We start from the raw sequence: 9,157 nt of genomic DNA, 5'->3' as shown, positions 1-9,157 counted from the left end.
GGCCGCCGGCCGGGCGCTGCGGCGCTTTTCCAAAGCACGCGTGGCCGCGGGCCGCCTCGGAGGCTGCTTCCCTGGTCCTGGGAGGTGGCCGCCGAGTCTGCGTAGACCGACAGCCGGGCGGGGGTCGTGCGGAGCTGGTACTCGGGCGTATCGCCGGCCGTCCTTCCCGCACAGCTGTCGTGTCTTTAGGAGTTCTTACTCTTACGGGGTTAGTTCGGATTAGGCGTGAAACCTGCCAGATCGCCCTCGTTCTGAATTAGGAGTGTGTCCATAGGCGAACCGCTTTTCCAGTACTTAGCATAATTTTCCTAATTTGCAAAATGAGGATGCTAGGGGTCAGCGATCTACCTTGTTTAGACCTAAATGATCCTACGAGAGCAGTTCTAATTCTCACTTGGATGGGACGCTGGAGACTAGATCAAGATCATTTTTAGAGTTCGGGATTCCCGAATTTGAATCTTCTGGTTCTCATACTCTCATACTTTTCACCGTTGATAGTCAGATTCCAATGTACTTTCTTTTTCGGCCTTGTAAAACCCAGCGTGCAGTTAATGTGGTGTGGGGCCCCATAGCTTTGATTACAGGTAGCAGCCACGTCAGCAAGCCAGCTGATGGTTTGGGGCTGCACGTGGCATTTTGGAATTGCCCGAATCTAGTATAACAGTACCCTGATGAATGACTTTTGAAGTCTTGTGATTGAGTAGAACCAGAGTTTGTCCTTATTTTATTACTTTAGAGATAGAAATCTATCTAGACTAAGAAGAGGAAGGTGATGGTTTTAGCGCTGTTCTGCACTAGGACAGTTCTAAACTCTGACTGTTACTGTTTTTACTGGATATCTCACTTCTGAAGAGACTCAACTACTGTATTGGATTACCTAACCCCAACTGTTTTCCCACCAGGCTTAACTATAATTAATTCAGCGGGCCTTTGGAATGAAGCAGTAATGTTTTGTTCCTTTTCTTTCAATTCAGGGTTATATTGGCGAATATGGCACATGGATCTTATTCAGTCTGCTGTCTTATATAGTGTGATGACCCTAGTAAGCACTTACTTGGTAGCCTTTGCCTACAAGAATGTGAAATTTGTTCTCAAGCACAAGTAAGTATATTTTTCAAGTGAAAGTATGTATGACATACTGCATTTTTTAATAGTAGGATGTCTTAAAAATCATTTTATAGGTGTGTTAGTTTCACTAAGTATGAATTTGAAATACATATGCGTATCAATTTTGGGGCAAGGCACATTTGTGCTCTATATTTGCTTTGATTAGCAAGAACTGTTAACCAAAGCAAAGACAGTGATCCATCTGACAGTAAAAATGAGTGATTATGGTAAAAATAGGAAGTACATTTTGAGGGTGAAATGAGAACATTAAGCACAAGCCTGAACCGTGGGATTCATCAGAAAAAAATCCTATCCCTGAATTTAACATTTCAGTAGAGTTTTTCCTGAAAACTGTTTTGTGCCATTCGCTTAGTAAAGTGAGAGAAATGTGTGAGGTATGTGTTTCTGCAGTATTGGAGATTGAACCCAGAACGTTTGAGACAGGGTCTTGCTAAGTTGCCCACTCTGGGGTCAAACTTTTGGTCCTCCTGCCTCAGCCTTCCGAGTGCAGGGATTATAGGCTTGCAGCGCGCAGGGTGTTATTTTTTTTTTTTTAATTAAACTCTGACTTTTTCAATGCCAGTTCCATTTTTTATAAGTGTGTTTGATGTAAAGGATTACCATATTTCCTGTATTTTAAGATCACACATATCATAGAAAACAGAATTACTTAACAGTAGCTTTTGGAGGAGAAAACCCAAACATAACAACAGTATATTTATACCTTAATTATAAACTGTTGTATACTCTTGTTTCATAAAGATTAAAATAGAGGGAGCGTCTAGATTGAGGAAAGATGAGAATTTATCCGAGTCTGTGGTTGTCGTGCGAAGCAGGTGTGGATTAGTGTTTAATCAGAAGTTATTTTTGTGCATACTTTCGCGACAGCAGGAGAGTGCTTTGTCTCAGTGGGCCCCTTTAGGTTTTGTGTTTCTTTGGAAGTAATTTTGTAAAGGCATTTGGAATTTTGCTGAGATTGTAAGTGCTGGGATGCTTTGTATATAAATTATATTTTCATTTCTATGGTATTCTCTATAGTTGGGACACTTCTTTTGCTTGGATCACTGTAACACTGTCCATCTGCTATCAGAAAAGTCGAGTGCCCCTCAGGCCCCGTGCGGTGCCCGTCCCCATGTTACCCTTGTTTTACGGTATGTGAGTATGTACTGATTTGACACATCTTTATCGCATCTCTTTAACTCATCACAGCCTTCTTTTTTTGAAAGTATTGAGGCCAACTTCCTGCAGACTCCTGTAATGTGGGGCACCTGCCTCCTTGTGAGTGTAGCCTCATCTTTCAGAATTGGGGCTTAGTTCTTGAATGTGCCTTGTGCCATTTAGGGTTATCTCCTTTCCTTTCTATTCCTGTGTGTCTGTTATTTCGAGACATAGAAAACTTTCCCAGGCAAATATTTCCTGACTTTGATCATTCCTTTGCTTTGTTATGCCTACAGTATTCTCTGGGTGGTGAGGAATAGTGCTTTGTTGAGATGATGTCAGTTAACAGGGGTTTATTATAAGAAATGACCATAAATGGCCTCGGCCGTTGAAAGTGGCCTCGGCAGCTTCCTTGCTGTTATTCTGGAAACACAGCAGCTCCGGTTTCATGGCTGCAGTTCTGAAAGACCAGCAGAGTAATCAGGTCATCTTTGTCATCTTTCTGTTCGGCAGTGCTTTTGCCAGCTGCCATTCCAGGCTTCAGACCAACTCAGGCTCTGCCGATCTGGCCTGTGTTCTTGGGAGGCCTGACCCTCTGTGGGCAGGGAAACCTGCAGAAGTGGCCTCTTGCCTGACCTGTCCTTTATGATCCTCTCGGAACTCTGTCCCTTTGATGCTTAACATTTTAACTTGTCCTGCGTGCCGTTTTAATTCACTGTTTTGAAATCAGATCAAAGCTGTATTTTTTTTACCTTCTCATTTCTACTTTACTCCTTCCTTCTTTCCTTCCTTCTTCTTTCTCTCTTTTCTCTCTTCTCTCTTTTTCTTCTCTTTCTCTTTCTCTTCTCTCTCTTTCCTCCCTCCCTTCCTGCCTCGCTTCCTTTTTAGGGTCTTGCTGTGTAGTTCAGGCTGGCCTTAAATTCGTTATGTAGCTAGTCTTGAACTCGCTGCAGTCCTGCCTCAGCCACCCGAGCGCGCTGGGATTACATGTGTGTGCCACCATGCTCTTGAGGGAGACTGTGATATCTTTTGCTGTATGACTCTGTGGTGGTGGTGGTGTTTTTTGTTTTTTGTTTTTGTCAGGGCCTCACTATGTAGTTCAGGCTGGTATCGAACCCACTGTGTAGCCCAGGCTAGCCTTGACCTCGAAGCACTCATCCTATGTGCCACCATATCTGGCTGCTTTATTAACTTATAACAGATAATGGTACATTTAGTTCAGTAAAATTTCAATGACTCTCTGACTTAATAGGCTCTTGAAGTGAATCTTTTTTAGATTTATAGTTCCAGTTTAAAGTCTTAATTCTGACATCAAAACTGCAGATTTACAAAATGGTTAAGGCCCAAAGACCCAGTGAGAGCCGGCACAGTGGTGCATGCCTGATCCCAGCACTGGGAGGCTGAGGTAGGAGGATGGATCAGTGCACGTTTGAGGCCAGCCTGGGATATAAAGTGAGTTCAAGACCAGCCTGAACTACGTAGGGAGACCCTGTCTCAAAAAACAAAACAAAATAACCAAGCGAACAACAGCAGCGGAAGCCCTGTGAGATGCTGAGTGCTAGCAGGAAATGGTAGGAGAGGGACGATGGCTTTGTGGTCAGCCTGGGGTCCAGTGTCTTCTGTGTGATATTGGGCATATATTTTGCCTCTGTAAAAAGTTAATTATTTTTTATTATTACTATGAATTCTTGAAGATTTCCGACATACTGATGTAAAAAAAATAAAAGAAGAGAAACGGTTGGTTTATGAATGGTTATCTCAGTTGGCTGAATGCGAGGCCGGTGGAGTGAAAGTCCTTGTCTTGTTATGAAACATTAAGCCCTAAATGAGGTTTCTTTCTCATAGCCCTAAGACGGGGTGAGGACTTTTTTGAGTAACAGTAAACCTAGAGTGGTTGTTCTGCGTCTGGTATAAGAATATAGAATTCTAGACCTAGAAAAGAAATTACTTCGTTACCTGGTTTTCAGGGTCTTGTGGGAAGATTTGTCCTGTGAATAGTTCACTATTTGTGTTAATGATGCTTCGGGATAACTAACTCCTGCGGCTAGTTTGTGTGCTAGCACCCTGGCGGTTGTGTGTATTTTTGATGTTCACCTAAGAGAATTTTGCTATAAAGCTGTGTCCATCTCTTTTCAATAGGTCTTTTATAGAAGAAGAAAAAAAGCAGTAGGATGTTATGTTCAAGAAACACTTTGTGCCCGGTCTGCTAAAGAGAAATCTCTACCTTTGGAGCCTGGCTTTTCAGAAATGAAAGAAGTGCCTGAAAAGACAGTTTTTACATAATAAAGTTAGTTAAATGATGTTGGATCTTTGGCATAGAAGTACCTCATAAGGCCCTACAGTATCTTTTTAAAATGATAGCTGTCTGTCCCCTTCGGTGTGTTTTCCTTCAGGTTTTCAGAGCTTGCTTCTTTTTACCTGTTTTTCTTGGGCAGTTTTTTCTATGTGACTTTGTGAATACAAAACACATTCACTGGAACTGGCAGTTTTCTTCAAAACAATGTCGGTTCTAACTCTGGTCTTGAATGAGAGAGCTGGAGATGGGGCATAGGTAAAAGGCAGTCACAGTTTGTGCTTACATTGCATCTCAGAAGCACTTGTGTTTGAGTAAGGACTGAAATTTACTTCCTTTAGTGATCTTGGGTTTTCTTCCTTGGAACCCACTCAGATTTCTGCACAGTTTTCTTCAGTACCCTGGCAAAACTAAATGCAGTTCGGTAATGAGAATGCTCACTGGAGTACGGAGTGCACGGGTTTCTACGTCCTCGTTCCATTGGGATACTAGCTTAAGTGCTTTGGGTTTTTTTTTTTTTTTTCCTTTTGAAACAGGGTTTTGTTATGTAGTTCAGGCTGGCTTTAAACTTAGCAGCGGTCCTCCCCGCCTCAGCCTCCTGAGTGCCGGGGTTATAGGCCTGAGCTGCCACACTTGGCTGATTGTTCTTGTAGCGGGATTGGTAGTAATTTGTTCAATTTTGCTTATGGTCAGTTACTGCTGTTTCTATATTTATGGCTGACTAGTTATTAGACTATGAAAACTATAGTAAGTTGAGTTTAAATGCTGTGATTGTGTTTTTCTTTTTTTGTATTTCGTCATAGTTTAAATTTTATTTCACTAACAGCCACGTCTGGTGAAATTCAGCCATTGTTTTTTGATGAATATGTCTTTAATTTTTTTCTGGGTATAACTTGGCACTGAAGATTCCGATCTGAGATCTCCATGGACATCTCCAGCCTTTTCTGGCTGGCTCCATGTTAACTTTCGATGGAAGCCTCACACCAGCAGTTCATTTAGCTAGAGTGGTTGGCCCGTCTCTGTCTGCATTACTGCTCTTTCAAATAAAGTTGTCCTTTAGGGTTAAAAGCATAACTTTGAGATATTGCAGCTCTTATTTCTGATTATTTGTTTAAAGTCAAGATTTCTCTCCTATAATTTACTTGGAATTGAAATCACTTATTTACTAATGTCTTAGCAATTTTGCTGAAAAATTATCGGTTAAAATGAAATATACTTACAGGGTGAGGTGTAGTGGTACATGCCTGTAATCCCAGGACTCAGAAAGCTGAGGCAGGAGGATCACGGCAAGTTCAAGGCCAGCCTGAGCTACATACTGAGAACCTATCTAAACAAAAAAAAAAGAAAGAAAGAAAAGAAATACAATGATTAATAGTTGTGCTAATAGCATTTGACTTTTATATCCATATTAAATATCTAAACTTTAAAAAAATGTCTCTTTTAAACAGAAGTCAAAGCACATAACTAACCACATCTTGAGAGTTTAATAACTAATGAACCGTATCTTAGAAGTTTCTTGAACTCCTCTTTTGGCTAGTACAATGTAATAAACTTAGAACTTTCTGTGCAGTTTATTTTCTTGAAGTATAAAGTATCGTTCAGTTGCCAATACAAAATATGAGTACAGAGTGTTCTTGGAGTGTGCTTTTCACCCCTGGAACATGGGGAAACTTCTCTTTTTGTCTTTTTCTTTCAGAGTAGCACAGAAGAGGGAGGATGCTGTTTCCAAGGAAGTGACTCGAAAACTTTCTGAAGCTGATAATAGAAGGATGTCTCGGAAAGAAAAAGATGAAAGGTTTGTCTTCTAATTTAAAGGTTCAGTGGTAATCAAGAAAGGGGGTACACTGGAGAAAAATAGGCTTTCGATTTTTGCTTAGAGAATGTGGCTATTGGGATTGAAGGTAGATTTTGGAATTGTGGCAGTAGCGATGGGAAGAGTAATAGCTGACTTTCTGAGGTTTATTAGCACCAGATACTTCTCTTAGAGCCGCATAACGTAGTTACTTTGTTCTAAGGAGTGAGGCAGATACTCCTATTAGCTCCGTTTTGCATCTGGGGGCACGAAGGCACAGAAAGCTTGGGTAAGTTGCCCAGGGTTGTAGATTAGTACCTAGCGGTTGTATAATAGTCAGGAAGTCTGACTTGAGTGCTTTACCTAGCACTGTTCTGCTGGCATTTAGGAGAAGATAGAACTTTGTTGTGTCTAATCTTTGTTGTTGATATTTATTGATTGATTGTCTTTTTGAGACCGGGTCTCACTATGCCGTTCAGGCTGGCCTTGAGCTCACTTTGTAGCCCAGGCTGATCTCGAACTTGCAGCAATCTTCCTGCCTCAGCCTCCCGAGTGCTGCGATTACAGACATGTGCCACCTCATCCAGCATGTTGTTGATATTTACATGACCTTGAACATGTCACCTCATCCCTAGAGTCTGAAGGGTGCACTTTGAGATACATGTGAGAATTTCTGGGTAGTGGTATTTCTGGTCCTGAGCTTCCCAGGGGACATCCAGTTCTTGGGTGACTGGGGAAAAGAAGGAACTGGTCTGTCTTCTGTGGCCAGGTTCTGTGCCATGTGTGTTAGTCCCTCTCTCACGTTTTTGTGTCAGTTCTCTGAAGGTTTATTAGTCTATCATTTAGCCTGTGTACCTGAGTGATTGAGAAAATTTGTGCTTAAGAGTTGTTACGTGGCTTAGTAGTCATGAATGTGCTTGCTTTTCATGTGTCTGAAGTTTTGCTATCAGCAGTGTGCTTTGTAGGACAGAATTTTTACCACACTTTGCTCCTATGAGAACTTGCAGTATTAAAACAAAGTCATGTAATTTATAAAGATCAGAAACCATTTTAAAAAAGAAAAAGTTGGGAGGTCAGGGTTATAATTCAGCGGCGCAGCGCCTGCCTGGCAAGCAGAGGTCCTAAGTTCGATTACTTGTACCTGAAAAAAAGAAAAGGCATGTGAGTGAGGACCCTGGAGTTACAGCATTTGAGCGCTAACTGTAGCTCCACGCTCCCAGGTGCGCATAAAGCCTCTGCGGTCATAACAGCCTTCATTGTCGAAGATGAGCAGCGTGCAAGTCCTTCTGAAAAGCAGCTTTGCTGGCACAGAGTCTCGGGAAGACTGTCAAGAAGATCCTTGTATGAGGGACACCGAGTAACTTAGAGAACATTGTCTTCCACAGTGATTGTGGGATGACAGCAAAGCATTAATGAAGTGATTATCTCCTTTAGATCCTTTATAAAAGCGAAGGCACAGTATTAAAGTCACAGCAATGAAGGCCTTTTTTTTGCAGGAAGCGCCTGTAATGAGGTGTGGCTGCAGGGCTTTCTGATGGTATATTTTTGTAGGAATAGAGGTTGGAGAATCTAGAACACTTTAAATTTTTTTTTGTTGAATTGTATTGCTTAGAACAGTGTTTCTTAAATGGAGGTGCATATCATGGCTGCTCAGCTTTTGGATTGCTTGTTACAGCTGTTGCAGGTTTGGGGTGATGATTCTGTGTGGGATGCCTCATGCCCACCACCGACTTGCCTGATTTCGTCTGACACTTGTTTTTAACCTTAGGCTCTGTCTAGTGTTTATGTAGTTATTTCAGAGTCGGATTTGAGAATAAAGCCTCTCTGCCCTGTGATGGATTAGGTATTTCAGAGTAGGTTAAGGTAGATATTTCATGGATGTATAAAATGCAGACTGTGAGGTTATAAAATTTCTACCCTTGTATCAGTGGAAATTAATCCTTTCACAAAATCCACAGTGGATGGTTGTACCAGGCCTGTACTGATGGCTGACGGTGGTAACTGAGAGCGGAGATCTCCTAAGATTTGCTGTTTTTCTCTCAGAAGACATGTTGCTTCCGGGAGATTAGATTTAAGGGAAAGCTCATCGGCTCTTTTCCTAGATCTGTAGCTCTCAGAGGTCATGTACAGTCCTTAGAGTATATATTTCATGCCTCTTGGAATGTGCTTTAAAATGCCCATTCACCTAAGGATGGAAATAAGCAGAGGAGGGTAGAAGAGTGATTGATGTCTGCCCTGGGCTGTGAGTGTTACTTACCTTACATTTATTGATGATCTGTTACTTAACTTTTTCTGGTCATAACTGTTGCTGTTAGGGCTCAGCTTTTCTCTTACTGTGGGAAGCTCTTTCTCGAAGAGGACTCCTTGGGATGTAGTCTCCCAAGCTAGATTTTTCTATCAGTGAAGCTTCGGCAAGCAGGACATTTAGGGGGTTTAAATTTTTATGAAAATAACCAGTATATGGGTGGACCAGAAAAAGTTCCAAAGGCTGTCAGACGGTTCTTGACTTATATGCACTGACGAGTACGTGGTAGTAGTTGGGAGCAAGGGTAACTGAAGCATTAGGCCGTCTTTCATCAGAACTACTTTGAAGATGATTCTGATGCAGAACATGACAGAAAGGGAGCTGGCGAGGAGAAATGTGTTGGAGATTCGGTAATTTAATCAGTACAGTAAAGGCATGCTGGTAGATTACTTAAGGAGCCTGTCTTCATTGGGTTTTGTGTTAAAAATAAATGCTTTCCTTTCTTTGATCAATCTGAGGGTGGTAAAAATGTATTTTCTCCGAGTGTGTGTGTGTGTGTGTG

General features: G+C 41.7%; 1 protein-coding gene across 1 annotated transcript in view; it reads left to right on the top strand.

Annotated features, from left to right (window-relative positions):
* Nucleotides 1-9,157, top strand: part of Ssr3 (signal sequence receptor, gamma (translocon-associated protein gamma)) — a 14,720-nt gene that overhangs the window by 334 nt on the left and 5,229 nt on the right. Inside the window, exons 2-3 of the mRNA XM_005393079.2 lie at nucleotides 975-1,101; nucleotides 6,255-6,353. Of these exons, the coding sequence (XP_005393136.1) occupies nucleotides 975-1,101; nucleotides 6,255-6,353 (226 nt within the window). The remainder of the gene's footprint in view (nucleotides 1-974; nucleotides 1,102-6,254; nucleotides 6,354-9,157) is intronic.

This window comes from Chinchilla lanigera, unplaced genomic scaffold, assembly GCF_000276665.1.
Source record: "Chinchilla lanigera isolate Chin_1 unplaced genomic scaffold, ChiLan1.0 scaffold00047, whole genome shotgun sequence".
NCBI lineage: Eukaryota > Metazoa > Chordata > Mammalia > Rodentia > Chinchillidae > Chinchilla > Chinchilla lanigera.
Note: the sequence above shows the minus strand (reverse complement) of the source record. Positions and strands in the feature narration are given on the sequence as shown.